Here is a 25,453-nt window from a genome sequence, read left to right as displayed (position 1 = left end):
ACACGCGGACCCCGCGGCAGCAAACGGCGTGCCTTATGTCTCCGTACCTCTCCTCGGCATGCTCGACGGTCCGTGAATTCACGAGGGCTTTGCGGGGTTCCGCCGCAGCATGCCAGATCGAACAGCGTTTCGCACCCTTTGCTACAAAATCACGGCGCGTGCCGCACATATCTCGCGCCTCTCCCCTCGCTTATTATGCCCCCCGAAGTAAATCACTTTTCCTTCGTAGACGCGGTATATAAAAGTATATCCCCCGAGCATAGTGCCGAATGGCACTCTTCCAACTATTATGACGCATATTTTCCTTCTAGAGGTCGCGACCACAGGGTTAAGCGATGCCAAAATTTAATCAAACATAACAAATAATTTATAATAATAATAATTTGTAAGAAATATTTAAAAAATTATATGTAATGAGATAATTAAATTATTTATATATAAATAAAAGATGTGATTTGGCGAAAATCCGGTTGTAATAGTAAGTTAGTGATATAATTTCTCTCCTTGATTCTATACTCTTACAATCTTTGCCCTAATTAGTACATGTGATGTATTTTTTTCGTAATATTTTCTCTTCGTATAGAATACTAATTCTATCGTATATAAATACAACAAAGAGATTTCGTTAATAAACTTAATATGAACTTATAGTCATGCACTTTTAGCAAAAACTCATTGTAAAACATTAATAAATAATAAAGAAACAAATGAAAAAATGAACAAAGGACGAAAATTAAAAAAAGAAGAAAGCAATTAATAAGAAATACCTAATATACAAATATATCTATCAAATAGATTGTTTACATAATGATTCTCAATGTATTACTGATCAATCGTAAAATTTATCTACGCAAAAATTCTCTTTCTTATATTTCTATATAATAGAATTATTATTCAAAGAAAAATATTACGAAAAATTAGCGTCACATCGCTGAATTCTCACAAACAGGTACGCGACATGTGTCTTTTGCGCGGTGCTGTGAAAATTTCCCAACGATATAATTGCACTTATTTAGCCCTAAACCCTCGATGAGACAGTGCAAACGCATTTCCTGCGTAATCCCGCCAATCCTCGCGTGTCGAATTTTTTTTTTTTACCGTTGTTATATATATATTACAGGTATTATAACAGACTGTTATTACACGCAACCACTTTACAAGGCAACTGTCGCTGTTTCTGACGCGATGCGTTCTATTCTTCTAGCAGAATTATAGACGTACCTTAAACTAGTGCTGTCAATATCCTGTTTATCTTAATATAATTATGCAGTTGATTAGAAAAAGCTACGTATTTTTTAGTTAATCGAACTTTAATCGATTATACTTGACATTTCATATATAAAATACTTGAGGAAATGAAATGAATATAAGGCCGCTAAAATAATTGAAAACGGGTGCTTAATAATTCGCCCCCCCCCCCCTAATTACAGAGCGTTATTCTTTAATGAACAATATGTAATAATACATCGGTGAATATCTAGTTTCAGTAACTTCAAATATCAGAATATACGAGTATTACCATAATTTTTTATATATGGATACTCGCGTATTTCTTGCAATTTAATACATATAGGTAGCTGAATATAAAAAATATAATTAGCTATATTTGGATAATATTGAAGGGTTTACTCGGGTAATATACCTATGCAAATTTTAGTCTATCTAAGATAGAGATAATTCGATTTAAACTGAGACAGCCCTACTTCCAACATAGTATTCTTCGCCTTTAGTGTTCGAATGAATGTCTTCGAATGAAGTGACAATTTGAAATTAAAATCAGTTCAACAGTACATCATCTACGAGTAAATTAACGCGGACTTCCACATCGTAACGGACGAGAGCTGAAGTGTACGAGTGATAACGAGTGCGCGAATGGAGCGTAACGGCTCGTTCGTCGCGGGGGTGGCAGCGAGGGGTGATGATGTAAAGAGCACCTAAACGCGGCACCCACATTGACTGTGTGTGGTGGGGAATTAATTAGTTAACCGTCCAAACGTTCACCGGTCGCTGTAGAAAAACCGGTAAGCGAATTCGAATTCGAATCTGTGCGCCGATGCGATTGTTCCAAGCGTGGGAGGTCGACGCCGCTATCTGCATACGGTGTCGATGAAAGAGAAAGAGAGAGAGAGAGAGAGAGAGAGAGAGAGAGTAGCAGAAGCAGATTTATCCCGCTGCCACCAATGGCGTGATACCGGAGGCTTGTCTATCGGTTCGACGTCGCACAAACCACGGGACGAGCGGCTGTTTATAGTGGGGGTGCTGACGAAGTGTAGTGGGGTACAACAGCAGGATGTAGGTGATGTCAGAGAGAGGAACGCCGGATCTCGGATGTTCGAAGGTGGGGGTATATCCGAACGAGTCGGAGATGTGCCCTCTCCCACGAGACCCGGCCGTGGTTCCCCAATCCGATGGTGGTAGGATGCACGACGTGGAGGGGAACGATGAGATTGTCGGGTCGGCATCGAGGTGGCGGCAGCCACCTAGGGATGCTAGCTGTCGAGCAGGGTGAAGGGGAGATCCGGGCACCCGAGTGAGCACAGGGTGGGGAACGGACGGACGAGACGGTGGAACCAGAACACGTGCATAAAACTCGACACGGAGCCTGGTTAGGGTTAGTTTGCGACCGGACGAGCGACTGTGCGCTTGCGTGACCCTCGGAGGGCGACTCCTCTCCTCTCTTTCTCTCGCTTCGTCATCAGGGGTGGTCGCATTACGCTCTCTCTTCTCATCCCGCGCGATGCGCCCGCTCGCAAACAAGCATGGACCGAACCTCCGAGGGTCCCGCGACCTTCAGCCCGGCTTTCCCGAATCGGAACCGCACCAGATTGAAGTCTCTCATCCGGTACGCAACCATCACCCGCCGTTACGAGAATCGCCGAGGATTATGAATCCAAAGACTAGTGGACGAACGGAGGAGCGAATGAGAGAGGCGATGTATCGTTGAACACTTGCCGGAAGCAACATCTCCGAAAAAAATGAAGATCGTTCCTAGGATCATTCGTCCTCGGTGAATCACCAACTTGGAGATGAAGAGACGAGGGAGGACGGAAAATGGCAGGACAATCACAGTAAGTACCCTATAATCAAACACTGATTCACATAACATATGTCGTGGAAACCTTAGTAAAAAAAAATCATCGGCTAACATCGATTAATATCAAAATATCGACATTAATGTATTATGGAAACATCGCTGTGATTGTCACCTTCGCACTTTCTTGACCTCGTCCTTCATTTCTACAACATATATACGAATCAACAGTATACGGAAACAAAAAGTTGCAAGGTGAACAAAATAGAAATCTAAATTAACTGCTTACAAATGGATAATCGATAACAAGTGGAAATGGAAGAATAAGAGAGAGAGAGAGAAAGAGAGAGAGATATAGAGTACTGATACTCAAAGTACAACCAGTATTCGAAAGACGCTCGGTGAAGATAAATGATCGCATTTTGCGGCGATGGAAAATTTTCATTCCTGCATACTTCTGCATTGAACACCATCGAAAATAATCGAAGATAATCACCGGTGTGATTATAGCAACAAGACGGATAAATAATTCAACTATGACACAAGAAGACAATTCAATTATGACACGTACCTTGAAGAGAATGTTTTCACATTAAAAATCTGAATCAAAGATATCAGTAACGTGAATAACATTCTAGAAAGACTTGACAATAAGAATTTCTCTTAACCAATTTTAATACAATTTGTGATGTCATTCAAAATGTACATTTTTTCGCAATAAAACACGCCACAACTTTCAACACTTATGATGCAAACCGATAATCGGATCTAATATAAATTCATCATATGAGAAACTGTTCAAGGGTAAGTAGTTCATTAAAATTTGTGATTTAATATGAAATAATATATATTCGTGAACGTAATGAAAGAGTAACGATTTCGAATATGTATATATAATGTATCTATTTGTGTATATATACATATATTGTATATATATATTTGTGTTAAAAACTACAACTGTATATATACATACTCTAAAAATTGTTATTATGTTCGTTATTCGCAAATATATTTTGATCAATGCTTTAATCTAAAATATCAACAAATTTACGATTATCAAAAAAATTGTAGATTAAATCCAAGGAAAAATGTGCCATTTTGTTTCAACGACCACAATGACTACGATGAAAACAACGATCACCGGTGGAAGACATCGAATTCTAACTGATTGTGAGCGCAATCTTTTAAGCCGATAATATGGTATGTCACATAACTCATTTTATAACTCGGAAAAATATTTCACGAACTCGCGATAATGCAATTTTAATTGAGTAATGTAAATAATGTCGACGTGTGTATTGTAGTATTAAATTTTGTGCGAAAATATCTATGTTCACATATATGTATATAAAATATCTTATATTCGTTAATATATAAGTATCCATATAAATTGCGTCATTTATAATAGAAAAAAGACTGAAATAAATCAAAACAAAAAAAGAAGTTAATTTTATAATCTAAATTCGGATACATAGTAAGTACATGGTTCATATGATAAAAATCTTAATATATATATATACATATATTATATATTATATAACTATATATGTGTATAAAAAAAATATATATATATTTAGTTTTATATTACATAAAAAATATATAAATATATAATTATACTTATATTATATAAATATGTAATTATATATATATCTTATTATATATAAAATAATAAATATATATATATTACATATATTATATCATATATAATGAGATATATATATATATTGTATATATTATATGTATAATAATATCAACACAATATATTTCAAAAAAATAATAATATATTTCTAAAAAATTACAATTTTAATTTTGGTTTAATTTAAATTTTAAATCTTACTTATATATAATATAAATTTCTTAATTTTTAATTTTGTCTTAAAGAGGAAAAAAATTTGAAAAAAGAAAGAAACAAAGAAAAAATGAGAAAACGAAAAAGAGAAAAATATTTGCATAAAGACTACTACATATGTATATACTCTTGCTAAGATTTTTATCATAAAACTACGGATTTGCATCCGCGTTCAGATTCTGCTTTGACACTGACTGCTTTTCTTTTTGTGTTGATTAATAATAGTCTATGCATTATTGCGAGTTAAAAGTCAAATTTCATTCTGCGAACGCATTTTTTTCTTAATCAAAAAGTAAAATTATAATTTGTATATATAAAAAAGATTTTACATTTTTTTATTTGAATTTTAACAGGATTGTGAGTCTCAAAATGCTTAGTTGCATATAACAATGAAAATTTTCTCAGCCGAGCGTTTCCAAGATTTAAGTCATGATTTAAATATAATTTAGTTTAAGCCGACAGTAGTGAGATTAATTTCGAGATATTTAAATTAACAATATTAAGTAAATTAAGTAAAAAATTAGCAACTTTCAAGAGCTATAAAAGTACAACATAAAATCAAATTTAATGTTTATAATTAATTCTTCGTATCTAGTCATGTATATATTTAATATTTAAGTTTATTTAAAATAATTGTATAAAATTTTAATCACTTAATATCAAATCACTTTTAAGTCAATTTTAAATCAATTCATTTTGTTCAAGTTATATTAATAAAATAAAGGAAGGTGATTTTAATTTCTTTATTTATTAGGGATATGTGTCATATAGAAAAAGATATATAGTACAATAAGCAACAGATGCAAAATTTTAATCAAATATATATTTTTTTAAAAGCTGTAAAATATGTCATTAATCAGAATTAATACTATCATGACAATAGTCTACACTAAAATTTAATTTTTGTTTAAAAAAATATGATAATTACACGTTTCGAAATATTGATTAAAAAACTAAATTCAAGTTCCTTAAATATTTCCCAATAATTTCTTTGAATTATAAGGTCATAAATTTTTAAATTTAATCTTATGAAAACCATACGTATACATTCCTTTATTACATAATAAAATTAGAATTAAATTTTTCTTAAATCAACGAGAGTAAATTAATTAGTGTATATATATATATATATATATATATATATATATATAAATTCTCATGATATCTTTATAATTTATAATCATTTATAGTATATAACTTTTTGTAAAGTAGAGTAATTTGAAGAGTAATTTTGTAGAGTATCTGCATCTAATTCTTATAATCCCAATTTTTAATGTAATTATTTATAGTTTCAAGTCACATACATTTACGGTTAATTATTCAGTTTATTGACTAAATAATTAAGAGTAATTTCATATTCGATACAGGATATGCAGGCCATTAATAAATGCAATCTTTTATTAAATTCTAAAGTGTGCGATTACATCTTGCGTAATATATCAATTATTATATTATCAATATTATTCTTACAGTTATATATACATATTTATATCAGTGTGTGTGAAAACCGTGGATGCGATGCCATACAAAATTTATGCTAAATAAGAGAATGCTATAGTCATTTCCTTAGACAACCGGATGACTCAATGTCTTTGGAAGTATATACTGTACAGTTTTCATATAGTATTATTTCAGTTTAATCATAATAATTTTGCAAATCTAGTCAATCTAGCCATTAACATTACTTTAAAGAATTTTAATAATTAAGTAAAAAAAATCTTAATTTAAAATCTCAAAAATAATAAGTTTAAGCTAATTATTATAACTTATTGTTAGATAATAAGTATGATATATTTTGGGAAACGTGCCAGTATATTTATATTATTTAAAATTGATATTTTTGAAAGTGTAAAAATTTAATAATTAAGATGCAATTTCTTTTGTCTTAAAAAAAAAAAAAGAATTTATGATGTTCTTGAATGCAAGTGAATAGAGAGAACCAGTCTGTAAATCTTATCCAAAATATGTATAAAAAGTGCCTGTACATTAACGCATTTAATTTATTTTAATTAATTTATATATATATGTCCAAAAAATGAAATGTCCTCAAGGGCAGCTATCGAAATAGACAGGAGCTATATTAGAAAAAGTGAACTATTATAAATATTCTAAATCTCTGTGTTTTCTCTGTGTTTTTCAGCGATTTTCTCATTATTAGTCTAAACCGAAGATTAAGCGAAAAAATTAATTTAAAAGATTTTAATTACGTATGTACACATATAAAAGATTTTAATTACACACACACACACACACACACATATATATATATATAAAGACAATTTAAAAAATTCACCTTGTACTCAAAATCAACAATATCGCAATAATAAACAAAACCAAAGATATAAACTCTAGTCAAATATATTTTAATCTAAAAAAGGATTATAACTTTTCTAGTCATTGTTTTAATCTAGCAATTATTTTGGTCTAATCAATGCTTTTTTCTCTTTTTGTTGTCCAATTTTACTATGCAGACCAAAATTATTTCAATTATTTGTCACTTTTTTATCCAATTCATTCAATCTATTGATTTAACTTTTATTCAAAATTAGCAATATTGCAATAATAAACGAAACCAAAAATGCAACTGTAGTCAAATATATTTTTAACAAACGAAACCAAAGATGCAAACTCTAGTCAAATATATTTTTAATAAACGAAACCAAATATGCAAACTCTAGTCAAATATATTTTTAATAAACGAAACCAAAGATGCAAATTCTAGTCAAATATATTTTTAATAAACGAAACCAAAGATGCAAACTCTAGTCAAATATATTTTTAATAAACGAAACCAAAGATGCAAACTCTAGTCAAATATATTTTTAATAAACGAAACCAAAGATGTAAATTCTAGTCAAATATATTTTTAATCCAGGGAAGAATTATATTATAACTTTTCTAGTCATTTTCTAGTCATTTTCTAATCATTTTCTAGTCATTTTGCTTTAATCATTTTATTCTAGTCAATGTTTGTTTTTTCTTTTATCCAATTTTATTACGCAGCCAAAGTCACATATTCCAAGAATTACCGACAAATATCTAAAAACTTTATTTATATTAGAATTTTCTAAGAAAATAATTTTTATATATTATTTAAGATAAAAAGAAAACTTCAGAGATTTAGAATATCGGTAAGATTAGGAAATTAATATTAGATATTAAGAGAGCAATTGATATATATCTAATCATATATAACAATCTTTTTCACAAAGATGTTTTGCAAATAAGTTACACAATCATATTCGAATATTATGCTGCTGTGCTTTTTTAATACTTTATAACTGCGTTAATATCAGTTTTACTAAATTCTAGTCGCATTCCAGTTAAAATAATTTTTCTCGTAATTAGACAAATCATAAAATAAAAATTATTTTAAATTATAAGTTATTGTTTTCGACGAGTATTGAAAATTAATCAAACTTAGTGTAAACTTCTTGTAATACTTATAAATGATAGATTTATATCTCATTTATATCGTATAATAAATTTGATTAAATGTAACAATTTTTATAGAGAAAATATAGTTTAAATTTCCGTACACACAAGTCGTACAAGAATTAAAATTAATCTCACTAGTCGGCATATATAGTCGCAGGTCGATGTAAGTAACGATGTAAAATTAAACTCCTTCATTTTATTATACATAAAAAAAATTAGCGAATAATCAGATGCTTAATAGATATGTAATATTATATACGAGTGGCATCTAGTCAAAAAAGCTCTTGGACAACTAACTCGAAAAGTTTTTTTTGAGGGGAGGATCAAAATTCCAAGAAATATTATATACAGAAGTAGTTGGCAGATAATTATGCAACACACATTAGACCAACTTATTTTGATTATTAGAAAAGCAAATCGTCTAAATATGTCACCATATTGCTAAATATATTTTTTATAAGATAGCTAAATTTAACTATAAAGATTAACTCTGAGATATAAATACAAATTCAGGTGAAACATGCTAAATAAGAACTAGGCGCAGAAATTAACTTGTTTTTAAATTCTTCTTTATTTATTTCCATATTTCTCTTTGATATTTTGACATTATTTTGAAATTTAGTTTGATAAAATAGGGAAAAATTTAAAAATAAGTTTATTAGCTAGGCTCTTATTAATCCGTTTCGCACCGGAATTTGTAGCTAAATTTAATATATTTGATTTAAAATGGCTGCGTCAAAATTTATTTCTTGTATAATAAATATATATGATTTTAACTTGCAATGCAATTATTAAAAAATAGTGTTTAAAAATTGGTTCTTTGACGCATAATTATGCTCAAGATTGAAGAACATAATAATTTATTATAATTTATTTACTCACTTTTGTTTTACACGGCTGACAATCGAACGAAGAGAATACCTCACATGTAAATGATCTTTCGAATCATCTTCCCTCAGTTTACGTAGTAGAGTACGCGATCTCAGTCCATGGGCAGCGAGAATCTAGTCTGTAAAATTTATAAAATTTAATATTTAATCCGTAAAATATAGATCATAAAAATTTAGTCTGATAGTTTGATAAGACAATTAGAATTGTCCTTAATAATTATCAAATGTTTGTCTATTTATTTATTCATTATCTGTTAAAAAATAAACTTATAAAAGATAATAAATAAATAAATAGATATAATATAAATATGCAAAGTAATAAATAATAAAAAAGCGTTTAACCGTCTAAGTATCTCTTTATTTGTTGTTTCGCATATTTAATTATCTATATGTTGATTATATCTTTCATTCGCGTATTAATAATTTTTCATTCTGATCGTTTATTTATTTATTATTTTCTCTTTCGCTTCGTGTATTTTTAGTCTATTTTCCACCATATCTTATGTATGCAGCTCGTCACATACAATATTATTCAAACTCTTTATCAATGTCAGATTTATACCTACATAAGACTATTAAGTTATCGCATTATTAAAATATTATAATTATTTTATTAGATTAATTTTATTAGAATTAAATATAGCAAGAATTTAATTACAAGTTTTATAAGACAAATATGGAAAACAGATCAAATGTGCAAAGTGACTAATAATAGATGAATAAACGATTATAGGCCAATCTGATCTTTCCAGCGAAAATTCGATACTGTCGTACAGAGAAAGATTGTAACATTTTTTTTTATAAATTTCGATGCGTGAAATGATCTCATATATAATATATATATAGTATATTCTGATATCTGTATCTATACAGATATCAGAACATTCTAGTTTATTACTTTATTATTATTTATTATTTCCACTATTGTAAATTCGAAGAATAATATGTGCTGTATCTTAACATATATATATATATATATATATATATATATATATATATATGTATTTATGTTAAAGGCTTTTTCGTGCGTAAGGAAGTTTGTCGTGTGAAATATTCATTGCTTTCTGTGCGGCTTAATAATTTTCGCAGAGCTTAGTACGTCGTATACGATGCATTTAATCGCTTACTTATTTCGAGTATTTTATTTATTTATTATTTATTTATTCATTTATATACAAACGCACGTACGGACACACACACATATATAATTGTATACATATATAAAATATATATATAATTTATACGATATTTATTTTTTAGATATTATTTATTTTATTCTACTTTACTTATTTATGTATTATTATACGTCTTTACTAATTTACTAGTCTATTTATTTAATGCTTATTATGAAACATACGTGTGTGTTGCTTGCATAATGTCATTTAATGTATGTATAAAATATAACATCAGATATAGGAAAAATATATAGAAATATTATGTGTGTGTGTGTGTCTTACAATTAGCTCCATTTAAAATATTCAGAGAAAAAGAAAAAATATGTAAACAATATATTAAATAAAACAACATATGCAACCATATATATATGTATAATCAGAAATATTTTAATATAATAAATTTCCTTTTATATACAATATTTGGAAAATTGGCGGTTTTGGTTTTGTTGTATTTTACTTCGAAAAGAAATAATTGCGACTATTTTATTCCTTTGTATATGTCGTTGAATAACCATACTAATAAAATTTGTAATAGTCCGGAAAACACATTTGCATTGGAAATATCATAATTTGATGACCATGATGACATTATTTCAAAATGTTATCTCGAGTAAATATGAGTATTTCTTATATAATTATTTGTATGTAAATAATTCTCTCTCTACGTTCTCTCATTTACAAATAAAAAAAAAAATTCATTATTCATCGGTAAAAATTTATAGAAAGTACAAAATTTTTAAATTTCTCGAAACAAACAAGAGATCCATAATTTAATACTTTTGCAATTACTTTTGACAATTTATAATCAATGTTTAATTGTGCATTCTTTTATATATAAATTCGTATAATAACTTACCACGTGCACAAAAGCGATAAATATACAAATGTTTTACTAAATCGTTTAATCGACACACGAATTTCACAGATTTTGATGCACGAACCGCCAACGATTTTGCATATAATGCCGTCAATCGATATTGCAATTATCTCAATATCGGTTATTTTAAGTTTAGTAACGAACATGCGATCGCGGAATGGAATGGTAAGTGAAATGGCGATGCCGCCAAAAACCGTAAGAGAAAGAAAGAAAGAAAAAGAGAGAGAAAGAGAGAGGGGGGGGGGGGAGAGAGAGAGAGAGAGAGAGAGAGAGAGAGAGAGAGAGAGAGAGAGAGAGAGAGAGAGAGAGAGAGAGAGAGAGAGAGAGAGAGAGAGAGAGAGAGAGAGAGAGAGAGAGAGGAGAGAGAGAGGGAGAGAGAGAAAGAGAGAGAAATTACTTCTTTTTCGAGAAAAATAAAAACAAAACTTTCAATATATTTCATAAGACAAATACGAAAGCAGAATAGATAATTTCTATACTATATATTCTCATGTATGTTATGCATTTATCAAAGATAAAAGTGAGAGAGATATAGTTTCTAGAGATTTGCGTGTAACTTTTCAAAACGGCGGTTGCACATACTTGCGTATATTACAGCAGCATGTTTCTTCTACCGACGAGGCGTGTTCTACCAATTCAACGATTGTTTCGAATGCACCACCGGTGATTATCGATTTTTATCCAGGAACGATGGATTTATCGCGAAAATATGACGACTAAATCCGTACCACGATCCGTACTACAAGGATTTATCCGCCGACTATACGTTGAGGACGCCACGTTCCGGGTAGCCATTCTTCGGTCATTGGTAGTGCTATGTATAGATAAGAAAGTTATTACCATTTTATGACACTTTCTCTACACGCGCTTCACTTGAAACTACTTTCACTCCGAAAACTCTGATTGGTCCATCGAACGCGCCGAAGCGAAAAGTCGTTTGTTCTTTCTAGTTGATTTTAGGAACAGAATAAAATGCAAAAAAGTTCAAAAAAGAACAAACCTATTATAGTTTAAAACGAAGTGCATCTCATGTCGCGATATTTGCATGAAAAGAAGTCACGTATTAAATTCCTATCTACATTCACGTTTTAGAAATGACGAAAAGATTATTACAATTGTACGTTAAGACAAAAATAAAATTACAGATCCTCAATAATTTAACCTCCAATATCTCCTTCACTCTATATTAATGGGAATATTTCGTGCATAAATACGCGAATTATTAATTTTCAATAGATATAACAATTGAAAGATATTTAGCTAATGAATAATGATTAAATCAAATCGAATATTAAAAATATTTCGGATAAAAATTTATATATATAACATCGACACGCTGCTATTACATATATATATATCTGACAGTAACTCATATTAATTATCATTCACACTCATACAAAAAATTAATCAAGCTATTGAATTTACGTTACCTATTATTACGTACCTTGAGAAATAAGCGAACAAAATACTTGTAAATTATACATCGATCCAAAATTATTCGGAGTGAAATCTATCGATGATGCGATCTCGCGTGCGATGCGTGGCAGCCCTGCGCATGGCAGGACTGCGCATAGCAGGACTGCGCATGGTAGCACTGCGCATGCGCCTCTCTCGTTGGTCACAGATTCGACACCGATCAACGATCCGGCGGATCGTATCCGCACGTTTTGGACCAACGATGATTGAAACTGACAAGATGCTGCAGCTGAGAAGGTACGTGACGCTTCTTAGAGCCGGTGCGAAGTCGCGAATTGTTCGGTCGCATTCCTCGTCGTCATCGTCGTCGTCGCCAGAAATATCGAATCTCGCGACGCGTGAAGGTTATATTTTTCGATACGTACATCACGGTCTGTCGAGGCCGCGACCCTGCGAAAATTATGCGATGTGCAGGACATTCGGCACGACGGTCCCGCAATCATCGATCGATGACATCGATCATAAATTGATGTCGTTGTGCGACGACGTTAAGAAGGGCCAGGTGTCGGGAGACAGTTTGAAGAAAGTTATTAGATTATGCGACGAGAGCGGCTATCAGTTACCTCACGATACCGGTGTGCTGCTGCTCAAGTGCTGCGGCAATCTATTGTCCGACGTGGAAACGACCGAGAGGCAATACTTAGCGGATCAGGTAGAATAACATTTTTCTTAGAATAATAATTCTCTGAGCACAATAACATCAAAAATTTTTTTTAAATGAGCGCATACAAACGCGTAAAGTTATAATATTTTAACAGAAATAGAAAGTCCACTGTGTAATGATTGAATTTAACATACAGGTATGGCGTCTTGCGAAGAAAAACAGCAAAGGATTGACGTTGGAGTATTACAATACTTTGCTGAATGTTCATACGGAGAATTCGAGTTCTGTGGATCCTGAGAAGTTCTTGGCCGAGATGAGTGTGGAGCCAGATGAGACTACCTACTATTTGCTACTCAATGCAGTCGCAAAGATGGGCAGCACCAATCATCTGCGAGATATCATGTCTGTGATAAAGGCGAAGAATATCATTATCGATGAGGATGCGTTCAACACCTTGGTGCATATCTACGCAACCAGTGGCAATATTGCCCAAGCAGAACACGTGATGACACTCATGCAGGATGCAAAACTATCTACGGACAAAGCGTACACAGAGCTAGCATGTGGATATGCGAAACTTGGTGATATTCCGAATTTGGTTAAAATATTGAACGACGAACCGCAGAGCGACACGAATGTTCTGAAATTGATAAAGGTTCTGAGCGTGTCTGATAATGGCAGGCACATTCCCGTTGTCTTGAACTTTCTAAAGGCTTCTACACCAACTATCAAGTCGCAGATCAGTAAGACGATAGCAGAATTGATTCGCGCCGATCGAACTACGGACGCTCATACGATTATAAATTGTTTCGCGAGAAATGATATGACAAAAGATGTCGCGAAAAGCTTTGTAAATAGTTTCTTGAACGAATTAGTCATGTTAAACGCGTCGGTCGACGACATGACGAAATATGCGACCGATTTCGTAGATTCTGGTTGCGAACCGCTGGCGTTGACTATTGTAGCGGAGTCTGGCTTGAAACTTGGCAGAGAAAATCTGTGCCTCGCGATATTCGCAGCGATGAGAGAAAAGAATATAGAAGTACGACCGCATTATTATTGGCCTTTATTAGCACTAGCGCATTATAATCAGGGGGAAGCGAAGATATTTTCACTTGTAAAGCTTATGATAGATACAGGCGTAGGATTGGATTATGATACGCTGCTCAATTACGTGTATCCGTATATAAATACCGCAAATCCGAATATTTCTCTGCAAAAATTACTGATTAATGGCGTACCTAGCTCTGTCGTGTATACGCCTCTGATATCCTTTCTGCTGTCTCACAATCGGATGGAAGATATAAAATCATTGTGCTCATCCAGTAAGCATTACAGACTACTATATAAAGAACTGATGAAACCCCTAGCGCGCGCTTACATCGCCACGAAGGATATCGAGAGCTGCGTATTTTTATTAACGATATTTCCGCACGGTCAAAATTTCGTCTCTTTGTTCTTGAAGACGTTATTGAACGATAAACGTTTCACATTTGCCGTGGAGACTTTGCAACATTTTTTGGCAGAATTTAATAAAGAAGGAATTAAAATATCTCAACGAGACGCGACTATTCTCAAGAATAGATTGTCGAGCAAAAATTTTAATATTGGAGAAGATATGAACATATTAAAACAAATAGACAGTCTAGTGGACGCTAATTTGATGGAATCAGTGCTCTCGTCAACGATCCATCCAAAGTATATGAATACTTCGGAGCTAGCTTGTCATCTGGTCGAGATGAAGACCAAAAATTACGGAACCAGAACCATTCTACGCCGATTGCTGGAGGCGTATTGCAGCGAGAACAACTTGAAGAAAGCCGAGGAAATAAAACGAGAGTTAGACGCATGCCAATATGAGTGGACAGCCGGCATGAAGATGTATCTGTTCGAGCTATACATGAGACGCAACAAACTGAAGGAGGCCGAGGCAATACTATCTGATCTGCAGACCATGTCTAGCAATTTCCCGATAGATAGCACCAAAATTGTGATGTTCGCCACTGCGTTGGTGAAGGCGAATGAACATATGAAAGCTTTTGAAATTATCAATAAGATCAATAATGTTAATTTGCATACAAATGCGCAGAAGTTCTGTCACATATTTTTGCACACGTTAGCGCATAGTCAGCATTATTATCACACGAAAGATATGTTGCAGCTGCTCCTCGAGAAGAGATACTGTACTATAACTACCGAGCTATTGAGGCCACTGGTGGCGATACCATTAGAGCGCAAGGACATCCTGGGTGCTGTAGACATGTTTATCGAATGCGCCCAAAAGTACAAGAAAACACCATTGGCATCGGAATTGTTGACGGCATTGTTGCAGCAGAAAGATAATTCGAAATTACGTAACGCGGAAATGTATATAGCAAAGATATACGATATATTGTGTAAAATACGCAGCATAGATGTTGCAAACACAATACTAGTGTTAGCATTGGCGTCATTGGACAAGACGCAAGAATTGCAAAATATATTACAGGTAATCGAAATACTTCCCCAATTTATAGCACATTTGCTTTATACTTCTCTGATTTAGAATAACTCAAACACATTTTTAAAAATCTATAATACAATAAAGAAGACAGATTATATATAGAAATTTTTATGATTTGTATAACTATAAGAAAAAGGTATTTTGAAATATTTCATTATTGTGAATAATTTTTTTGAAATTTTCAAAACGATCAATTTCGTGGATTTATACTATATATTCTAATTTACATTTTTCTCATTATGTTTTTCTTTTGCAGAAGCAAAGAATTTCCATGAATAGTCTTTTGTCTTATTTCAATTATGCACGAAGGAACAGTAACGTAGATAACTTATTGAAGATCTTCAAAGCGATTCCAGACTCAAATAATATAGATCAAGTTCTCTTAAGCGAAATGATCCTTTCTATTTACGGTAAGCATATTTTCACTTTCCAAAATGTGCATATGAGCTTGCCATGATGTTGATAATATTTACATTTACAGGTAAAATAGGAGATTGCAATAACGCAATAGAGCTTTGGAAGCTAATGTGTGCGAAGGATATTGAGCCTAGTGAAAAATTCAAGAACGACTTTATTCAGTTTCTGCAGGCAAATAAAGTTTCACTTCCTCCAGAGTTTGAACAGGATAAGAATAAAATGAACGTTAGTAATCAATAAATATTTAAATTAGAAATAATACGCGTGAAATAATAATAATCCAAAGATAAATAAAGCATGAAGATAAAAGTGGACGATAAGAATTCTTAAATAACAATAAAATTATTACAATAAGAAGTACAATGACAAGATAATAAAATCTGTAATTCTGAGAATTTCTATCGTTTTCTTATTATTGTTTTATTATTGTTTTCGAGTAAAGCTTTTATTATCAGAGAAAACGCAAGAGAAAATAAAATCATCGTTTAATAAAGAGATTTTAAATTCTTTTGAAGTGTCGTACTATAATCATTAATTAGTTTAAAGGCTTTCTCTTTGAGCGGTTCATAATTGACGCGCTCCTTTTCCTGGGTTATGAATTCTTCGACTCTTTTTTTATCTTCTTTCAATTTCTCTAATTTTTCTTCCAGACTACTGATCTCCGGATAAATCGGATATTTCTCCAATCGCTCTTTAAGCTCGTCATATTCTGCTTGTAATGATTTGAGTTTATTCTCGCAAATTGTTTCCTCGGTCATAAGTCCTTCACGTTCCGTGATTAATTCATCTCGCTCGAGTTCATTTCGCGTTTTTAAACCATCCAAATCCTCCAGAACGATCAACTCACTCTGTTGTTTTTTCAATTTTTCTTTCATCTGCTTGGACTCCAACTGCAGTTTCTCCTCCAGGATCCTCAGCCTGTTAAACATTTGTTGCATGGTCGCGTAGTCCTTCTTCAACTCTTCGAAGTCGTCGTTGCGATGCGCGATCTCGTAATCGTTGTACGAGAACTTGTCGCGCAAAATCGCCACCTCTTCAGCTTCTGTGAGATATTCATTATTCTCTACTGTGTTCGTGACGGCCTCTAACTTGTCGACAATTTCTCGCTCGAGCTTTTCCAGCTTCTCCATTTCCTCCTGCTTGCTCTGCTCGTACGTAGACATAAATTCCTCCATCATTTCCTCACGCTTACGCAATTCCTGATACTTGGTCTGCTTCTCCGAATTATTGTCCTCCATGTCAGTTTCCAATTGTTCTAGATGCTGCTCCAGTTCCGCCACTTTCTTCTCCTTCTCCGCTATTTGCGCCTCCGTCGCGGCGATGTCGTTGTTGTCCCGTTTGATCTTCTGCAGAAGCTGCTCCTTCTCATCTTCTGGTGACAATCTCTTGCCCTCTTCCTCCCGCAGCTTGTCTCGCTTCTCTTCCGCCTCGATGATCCTCACCTGCAACTTCACTGCTTCTTGCTTCATCTGGGACAGGGCTATCTGTTCTTCCAATTGCATTTGTTCTTTCGACAACTGATCCAACTCGCGCTGCATCTGTTGCGCTTGCTCCTGCAATTCTGTCTTCTGTCGAAACAGATTGTCATATTTTTCCCTCGTATGAGGATCCATATCCTCGATGATTTGTTCCGTTCTCTTCTTCTCGTTCTCAATATCCTTTTCCATCTTGTGAAGTTTCTGTTCCATCTCCTTCCGTTGCTCGAACATCCTCTCGACCTCCACAGTTTTGCGCTCGTTCATCAACGCCAACTCCTTGGCTTCCTGCTCGACCACTTCCTTATCCACATCTAGGGTCATCTTATCCACGACGAGATTGTAGTCCGCTAATTCGGCTTGCAGATTCGTCAGTTCCACGGCCAAGCTCTTGGCCCTCTTGTCGTAATGCAGAAAGGTAGCCTTCTCCTTATTTTGCATTTCAATATCCTTCATTATCGTTCCGATTTCCTGCGTCAATTCTCGTAGCTTCAGTTGTAACAGGCCTTCGTAATATCTCTTATCTTGAATTTGTCTGCAAGCAGATATTCGAATGATAATTCCTCCGCAAATAATAATAATTATACAGTGGAAAAATACAGGAGATTTATAACAGAGGAGCTTTCCTGAAGTAAGATTCAAAGTACTTAATTTCTTAATTTCTGTTTTTATCATTAGATTATTATAAGCCTTTATGATGACTTGTTATCAAGATGATATTTACCTCGTCATCGGTAAACCCCTGGTGGTACCCGGTCGCATGCCTGCTATCCCGTGCTGGGTGATCGGCCTGTCAACCATGCTAACATTGAATTGTTTAGCAGTCGCGAGTCCGGTGCCGGAACGACCCAGTCCGGAGCCCATCCTGGTGAGGCCTGCAGTTGGTGCACGATTGGATACAAAGGACGCCGATGGTGGTCTCGCCAGGGCGAGACGTCCGGGCGTCGCCGAGCGGAAGGTGGCAGAGTTGACATACTCCGACGATTCATCCTTGTGTCCTCGACGTGACCTCGGTCGCTCGTACTTGCTCTGAGGTCTCACAATACCTGTCGGCGGTCTTTCGATCTTATTCGACGAGTTGACGACGGGTGCATCTTCCGGGTGTTCGCGTCGCCAGCGGGTAATCGGCCGTTCGATTCTACCGGAATTATTCCTCTCGGCGTCCATATCTCTCGAAAAATTCACTAGAATGTCAGACGTTGGTCGAAGTTTGATTTTAGTTGGGAGGTTTTAATTGTTTATTCGAGAGGGAGAATACAGTGACAGAAATCAGCTGTTTACTTGATGATAGCAATGACTAGGTATTACTGGAATAATGTTTTGCACATCGTAGTCATAGAGACTGATGTATCTCTGTGTGAGTTTGATTAGTATAATGTAATGTTTGTGAAAGATACATTAAATTTCCTGACTTATATTTTAATTATAAAGAATAAGGAGAAAAGAACTTTGTAGAGTAAAATATTAAAAATTATGAAGCAAATTATATATATATGAAAGTTAATATCAATAATGCAAACTCAAGGAATTTAATAATATATATATTTTATGATCAAAAAATTAGTTATAGTATATATATAATATTTTGATATCAATATTTTTTAATCAAAGAGCAATGTATATTTTTTTCAAAGCAAAATTCTTTTCTTAATTTTTTAGAATGTAGTTATACATAATTTCTACATTAAATTTTCAAATTTTTGTTTTTGCATATTTACAATTTATGTAATTCGATTCAGAATGTTGTGATAATAATTGTGTAAACAATAATTTACAGTTTACAGGACAACGTTTAACATACAATTTTACATAAAATTCTCTCATCAAGATCTTTAAACAGCTGACATGATATCATATGCTCTTACATATATATATATATATATATATATATATATGTGTGTGTATATTTTTATTATTGAACTTAATTTATTTTCGGAGAACCTATTGGATATACATATATTATATAAATCTATGTTATATCATCAAATACTTTTTTACCTTTCGAGTTACTCAAATTTGCTAAAGGATTTAAATTTTCCCGCTAGATGGCGCTAGCAGTACCGTCGCCGTTGGAGCGCGGCAATTATTTAACGGTTGCCAGGCAACGAGACATCGAGAGACGTGTTCAGACGTGTTGAGACTTGAGACGCGACTCGTGTCGCGGGTGAACGCGGCGATGTATTCAGGCTTGATCGGCGCGACGGCGACTCCCGCGGTTGAATTTAATATACGTGTTCCTCGTCCAAGAATATCCGCGCCGCGCGGGGCGGCCTCGAGAGCCGAGGCTACCAGTCAGTCAGCCGGCAGGCAGGCACTTCGCGGCGAGTGGCCGTCTAAGTAGCGTGCTCGTGCGCGCTCCCGGCTAACTTCAGTCAGTCAGATCGAGCGAAACGGAACGGCCACGATCGGCCGCAGATTAGCCACCCTCGGACAGGATCGGAGGACTCTGCCATCATCACCGGTCGTCGGCTTCCCTCCGTCCCCCTCGACTCTTTTTCACCGCCGCCGACCGTTCGCGCATCGACGCGCGCACGCACGCGAGTTGAAGTTGAGGGGTAAACGCGAGAACGCGAGTGCACGCTCGGAGGATCGGAACGGCGTAGCGCGTGAAAAAAACGCGTGCTGCGCGATTCAACATCCTACTCGTGCTTGTTCCATCGAACAGCATCGCTCATCATCGTTGAACCGGGTTCAACAGGACCAGGAGGACCGGGACATCTCGTGCTCTCTCTCTCTCAAGAGACTCAAGAGAGAGAGAGAGAGAGAGAGAGAGAGAGAGAGAGAGAGAAAGAGAGAGAAAGAGAGAAAATGCTCTGAAGTGCGGCGAGTATCTCGCTCGCGCGTGCGAGTCCACCTTCGTCTCTCGGCCGTTTTATATCGTTCGCGCCGCGATAGAACGCGCAACCGGCGCGCGTTTCTCGTGCATATATACATATATATATATACGTTTGCGCGTTTGTGCGAGTAGTGCGTGTGAGTGCGTGCAGCGAGGCGCATCCTTCCTCCCGTCCCCTCGCGCCTGAGGAAGAGCTGGGAATCAAGGTCCGCACATCGTCGTCGCGGGATCATGGACGAGGACGAGATCGACGGCGTCAAGTCACCCATCAAGCGGCTCGGCTCCACGCGGAAGCTGCTCGTCTTCAACAGTGAGTCTTTTTTTTTCTCTATTCTTCTTTCCCCTTTTATTACGGATTCTCCCTATGGGGGAAGTGCCATGCTGTTTAATATCGGTGTACGGATCCATGCGTACGAAAATGTATTCCGTACGAAAGTTTCGCTTTTGTGTGTGTGCGAGACGCTCTCCTAAAATAAACATTTTCCGATAATCGATTATTTTAAACATACCGCGTCAAAGCGATACGATGCTTTCGCTGCAATGTTATAATCTTTATCAGACGTTTGCAAATTTTGTGAGTCGCAGTCGACGTAGAAAATTGGGAAACTCGTATGAGATTATTCCACGTATTATAGATGACGTTACAAAAATATTCTATATTTTTACCAGATTTTTTGTACTTTCGGAAAATCGTATCACGTTATCGCGAGAAAAGAGGATATCAATTTATTTTATATTTTCATATTTTAAATACAAAGCTGCGAACATGTTTCTCCAATTTTTTCACAAAATCGTCTAAAAATTAGTAATATAAAATTGACATTTGACACGCAGCCTAATCTTTTGTATACCTTTAGTTCCATTGTATTTTTGAATTTGAATTCAGAACATGATCGAAATATCTATTTTAAAAAATAGTTATTTTTAAAGATAAAAGAGGAGACGAAAATGTGTCCTATATAAATATTGAAAAGTTTTCTGAATATACAACATAAATTAAAAAACAAATTAAAAAAATAAAATATAGAAACATTAGGATCTTATTTTTTTCTATTTCATTAAATAAGATCGTATTATTCAGCAATTAATCTTTATAAAGAATCTCGATCAATCTCGAAAAAAATAACGCATGAGCATCTTCCTTCATTCTTATCGTAAATAAAACACGCGGATTTTCGCGTAACATTTTTTTTCTCGCATAATCCCTCAAAGTCGGGAAATAACGTATCGTCTAGAGTATGGCACGCCGTTTTACTTTTTAATAGCAAACATTTTAAGTACGAAACTAAAATTGAATTTCTGATTTTAAATTAATAAAGAAATTATTCGGAAACATTTTTATTATGTAGAGACATAAAAAAAATTATTTAAAATGATATTAAACGTAAATTTTATCTTAACAGCATAGGTAAAGATAGGAGTTTTAGGGCATTATTATTATGTGCTGACATAAATATAATTCATTTTTATTACATAGAAACAAAATATTTTTATTTTGTAAATAAATTATTAAAAATTTGAACAAATTTTTTTATACACATTAAAAATATACATTATCAAAATATTGCAAGTATATCTTATTTTTATATTTTGTAATTTATATTATATTGCATTTAAAATGTGCACATTTTTATTAACATTTAGAAATAATATACAAATTACTTTTTTATATCATCTAGAATTGTGTGTATTTAAAATTATTATGTGAAATTATTTTTATGCAAAAAAAAAAAATTTAATACATTTCTACAGATTGCAATTTTATTTTATTTTATTTTCATGATTTTCAAGAATTATGAAGGATTGTATAAAATTAATTTATGAAAATAAAATTTTATTGGGACATTATAATAATTCAATGAATTAAAATTATATTGCGACATAATAATAATTGGCTTAATTAAAATCATGTTTGGACATAACAATAATTCTGAATTTTTATGTCATGACATAATTTTAATTCATCGAATTTTTATTATGTCGTGACATAATTTTAATTTATTAATAAGAATCGCAATTTTTCTTAAGACAATTATTTTTTGAAACTTTTATATTGAATGGAATATTATTTATGCTATTAAAAAGTAAAACGGCGTGCCATACTAGAGTGTCTAGACTCTAGACAGCGGCGAAGTTTCGAGTTTCGTGGACCGATAACGTATTTCCAATTAGTTTAACTTCCGAACGCGAATAATGAATCGCAAATTATGAGCGAGCCTATTTCGACGTGTCATTGAGCTTGCGATAATCCACTCGGGCGAAGATTAATGAGCGCGATTTCGACGAGCGAACAGGTGCGATTTATTTGCCGTCCCGCGATACGCAAAATGGCACGTTACCAATTTCGCGTAAGAGAAAATGAAGCAACTTCTCGGTGTCTTCGCGGACGGAAAATACGTACCGGCTTACATAAAGCTCGAGCGCACGTAAATATGTCATTGCATTCTGTGCGAAAAAGCTACAGACGGAAGTCGAACAAAATCGCCGCGCTTCTTGAGTTATATCTCGGAATGAATCAAACTCGTAAAGAGAAAAAAAAATATTCAAATTTGTAATCTTGATCATATAATTTATTACTTGATCACAATTTATTGTTACACATTATTTAATATTTAAAGTTAATTATATTACTTTATTACTTATAGTTATTTTATTATTAAAAATGCGCCAAATATATTTTTAATTAGAATAACATAACAAGAAATTAATAGAAAGAAAAAAATTAAATTTTGAATGGGAAGCGGTTTAATTAAAATTACACGACGTATATTTTATATTTTTTACATGACGTGTAAAACTATTGTATAAAAACGTCAGAGAAAATTTATTTTCTTATAAATTAAAAATACACGATGCGGTGAAACAGAAATCGAAGGAAATCGTATATTTCTTTCGCGCGCGAGAGAGATGTGATAAAAAGCGAATGTTTCTTAGTGTTTAAAACGCGGATAAACTCGCGTGCGAGATAAAAATTGGCGTTCGAGAGAAACGACGAATTCCACTTGAAAGATGCTTATAGCTGTAGTAGAAACTAGATGCCCGGTCGATTTGCAAATAAACACGTCGTTCCGCATGAGAAGAGGAGAAACGCGTCGTACTCGAAACGAAGCTGCGATCTTCGCTCGAAAGATGTATAAAGGTAATTGCTTATCTCGCGAAGGGATTTTTTTCCTCACTTTTGCATTTCGCCGACATCCGTTAATTTCACGTATATATGCGCTATTCAATCCCGGATATCTGTTTGCAAAACCAGATTGAAAGCTTCATTAATCTTTAGTATTTTCTTAAATGATTCAGGATAATCACTCACGCATAAATTTGCATTACTTTCTTTTTACTTGATGAATATGCTATTATTAGCATAATATATTATTTTTATATATATATATAAAACACATGTCATCTTGTTCTCAATTATAAATCAAGTATAAATATATATTTTTTTTTTACTTTTTCTTCCGCGCTGGAATTTTAATTTAAGATTTTAATTATTTTTATTAACTATATCCCCTCCTGAAATTTCGCAGTTTATACTTTATCTGAATTATAAAACAATAGGATTTTCCTTAGGATGGAAGATTACTATTGTGATTACTTCTGTTTTTATGACATCATAAACTTCATTATTGTTGAGTCATCGATCAGCAATCGCAGTTTGTCGATATATCCTCTCATATTTTAACGGAATGCCTAATAATCAAACGGAAGAGCGAGAGATAGTCGGCGCGTGCTATTCTCCAAAATAATGCGCGTTCCTTTCGCCGAGTCGAGAAGGAATTATGCGTTTAGTATCGAGAGAACGCGCCGTCATTGTGGAATACAGTGAGAGGCGATCAAGTGCAAACAATTGCACCATCATTGGAATGCCGGTGCATACGAGAGACTGCAACGTGCAACAGGCACTCCTAGATCGCTCTCACAGATCACACGTTGATTCAAACTCGAGATTGCGCGGTATTTGCGGTCGCATTAACGCATTATAACATTTGATCATCATTTAAATAAATCTTTATTTAAATCCGAATTAAAATTTATAACCGACATTGATATAAGTTTTTTTTATAAATTTTATTCGAAAATTTTTTAATATTTTATTTAATGCTGAAAACTGAATACACACACTGAGAGAATTTTCTCTTAGAATTTATCCTGAAAATCATGGTAATCGTGGGACAATATGGTATGGAAAGAATTTTATGACAATTTCTCGGATTAATTTATTATTTACCACAATAAAAATAATAATATCTATCACAATAAAATATAAAATAGATATTATTATTTTTATTGTAATAAATAATAAATTAATCAGAGAAATTCTCATAAAATTCTTTCCATATCATATTGTCCCACGATTCCATGATTTTCAGGGTAAATTCTAAGAGAAAATTCTCTCTGTGCATAGATTAAAGATTACAAATAAAGTGCGAAATTTTGTTTTACAATTATGCGTTGACTTTGCTTTAACAAACAAAAGTTTGCATTTATTATTAATTATTATAATTAAATATTTAATGCTGGAAATTAAAAACTAACAAAAGATGTTCAGTGAATATCGATCTCATTTTGCAACAGAATTTTTAATCGTAATCGGTGTTGGTTATCAAATCTGTTAATGCATGCTTCGATGTTTGCGTAAAGCTTTGAAGTCGCGCGTGAGATTAATCATCTGATCTTTCATTCATTGAATACAATTGGAATGATTGTTGATTTCTAACAAGCATACATCGTTTCTCAACATAGTGTGTTATGTCAGCTTTCGACTTCACGTTTATTTTATACACTTAATCAAATATTTCTCTCATAAACGAAAACTTTTCCTCTTAATCGAAGAAAGCAAAAAAATAATTTTTTTTGCTCCATAGAATAACAAATTATTCAA

General features: G+C 33.5%; 4 protein-coding genes and 1 long non-coding RNA gene across 7 annotated transcripts in view; 3 read left to right on the top strand and 2 right to left on the bottom strand.

Moving 5' to 3' along the window:
* Window positions 1–12,792, bottom strand: part of LOC145940908 (uncharacterized) — a 100,405-nt gene extending 87,613 nt beyond the window's left edge. The window contains exons 1-2 of the mRNA XM_083046554.1: window positions 12,705–12,792; window positions 9,201–9,327 (exon numbers count right to left, since the gene is read on the bottom strand). The gene's annotated coding sequence lies outside the window, so the exon portion shown is untranslated. The remainder of the gene's footprint in view (window positions 1–9,200; window positions 9,328–12,704) is intronic.
* Window positions 2,569–5,966, top strand: LOC145940508 (uncharacterized). The gene is made up of 3 exons (XR_014426021.1): window positions 2,569–3,835; window positions 4,103–4,231; window positions 5,234–5,966. It is a non-coding gene; the product is annotated as an uncharacterized LOC145940508 (long non-coding RNA).
* Window positions 12,793–12,871: 79 nt separating the features above from the next.
* Window positions 12,872–16,655, top strand: Bsf (bicoid stability factor). The gene is made up of 4 exons (XM_083046746.1): window positions 12,872–13,388; window positions 13,537–15,828; window positions 16,100–16,253; window positions 16,325–16,655. Exons 1-4 carry the CDS (start codon window positions 12,939–12,941, stop codon window positions 16,498–16,500), a joined length of 3,072 nt encoding a protein of 1,023 aa, XP_082902872.1. The 5' UTR covers window positions 12,872–12,938; the 3' UTR covers window positions 16,501–16,655.
* An 82-nt stretch (window positions 16,656–16,737) lies between these two features.
* On the bottom strand, window positions 16,738–19,810 carry LOC145941005 (intraflagellar transport protein 74 homolog). 2 transcript variants are annotated; one of them, XM_083046748.1, is made up of 3 exons: window positions 19,734–19,810; window positions 18,460–18,919; window positions 16,738–18,270 (listed from the first exon to the last, which is right to left on the bottom strand). In XM_083046748.1, exons 2-3 carry the CDS (start codon window positions 18,900–18,902, stop codon window positions 16,746–16,748), a joined length of 1,968 nt encoding a protein of 655 aa, XP_082902874.1. In that variant the 5' UTR covers window positions 18,903–18,919; window positions 19,734–19,810; the 3' UTR covers window positions 16,738–16,745. The 2 variants fall into 2 exon arrangements, with proteins under 2 accessions (XP_082902874.1, XP_082902873.1); XM_083046747.1 differs by lacking the exon at window positions 19,734–19,810 and having other exon boundaries at window positions 18,460–19,182.
* Window positions 19,804–25,453, top strand: part of LOC145941003 (SLIT-ROBO Rho GTPase-activating protein 1) — a 69,281-nt gene continuing 63,631 nt past the window's right edge. The window contains exon 1 of one of the 2 annotated variants that reach the window (XM_083046739.1): window positions 19,804–20,881. In XM_083046739.1, the coding sequence (XP_082902865.1) occupies window positions 20,803–20,881 (79 nt within the window). In that variant the 5' untranslated portion in view covers window positions 19,804–20,802. The remainder of the gene's footprint in view (window positions 20,882–25,453) is intronic. The other variant, XM_083046745.1, reaches the window with a different exon arrangement.

Source organism: Prenolepis imparis, unplaced genomic scaffold, assembly GCF_030444845.1.
Source record: "Prenolepis imparis isolate NDT839.2.m4 unplaced genomic scaffold, iyPreImpa1.0 SCAF_9, whole genome shotgun sequence".
Taxonomy (NCBI): Eukaryota; Metazoa; Arthropoda; class Insecta; order Hymenoptera; family Formicidae; genus Prenolepis; species Prenolepis imparis.
The sequence above is the reverse complement of the archived record's forward strand: the minus strand, read 5'-3'. Positions and strand labels throughout refer to the sequence as shown.

Coding starts and splice junctions, on each gene's coding strand:
- Bsf (XM_083046746.1), top strand. CDS start 12,939: ATGATTGAAACTGACAAGATGCTGCAGCTGAGAAGGTACGTGACGCTT. Junction 13,389..13,536: donor GGCAATACTTAGCGGATCAG/GTAGAATAACAT, acceptor TTTAACATACAG/GTATGGCGTCTTGCGAAGAA. Junction 15,829..16,099: donor AATTGCAAAATATATTACAG/GTAATCGAAATA, acceptor TTTCTTTTGCAG/AAGCAAAGAATTTCCATGAA.
- LOC145941005 (XM_083046748.1), bottom strand. CDS start 18,902: ATGGACGCCGAGAGGAATAATTCCGGTAGAATCGAACGGCCGATTACC. Junction 18,271..18,459: donor AGGGGTTTACCGATGACGAG/GTAAATATCATC, acceptor ATCTGCTTGCAG/ACAAATTCAAGATAAGAGAT.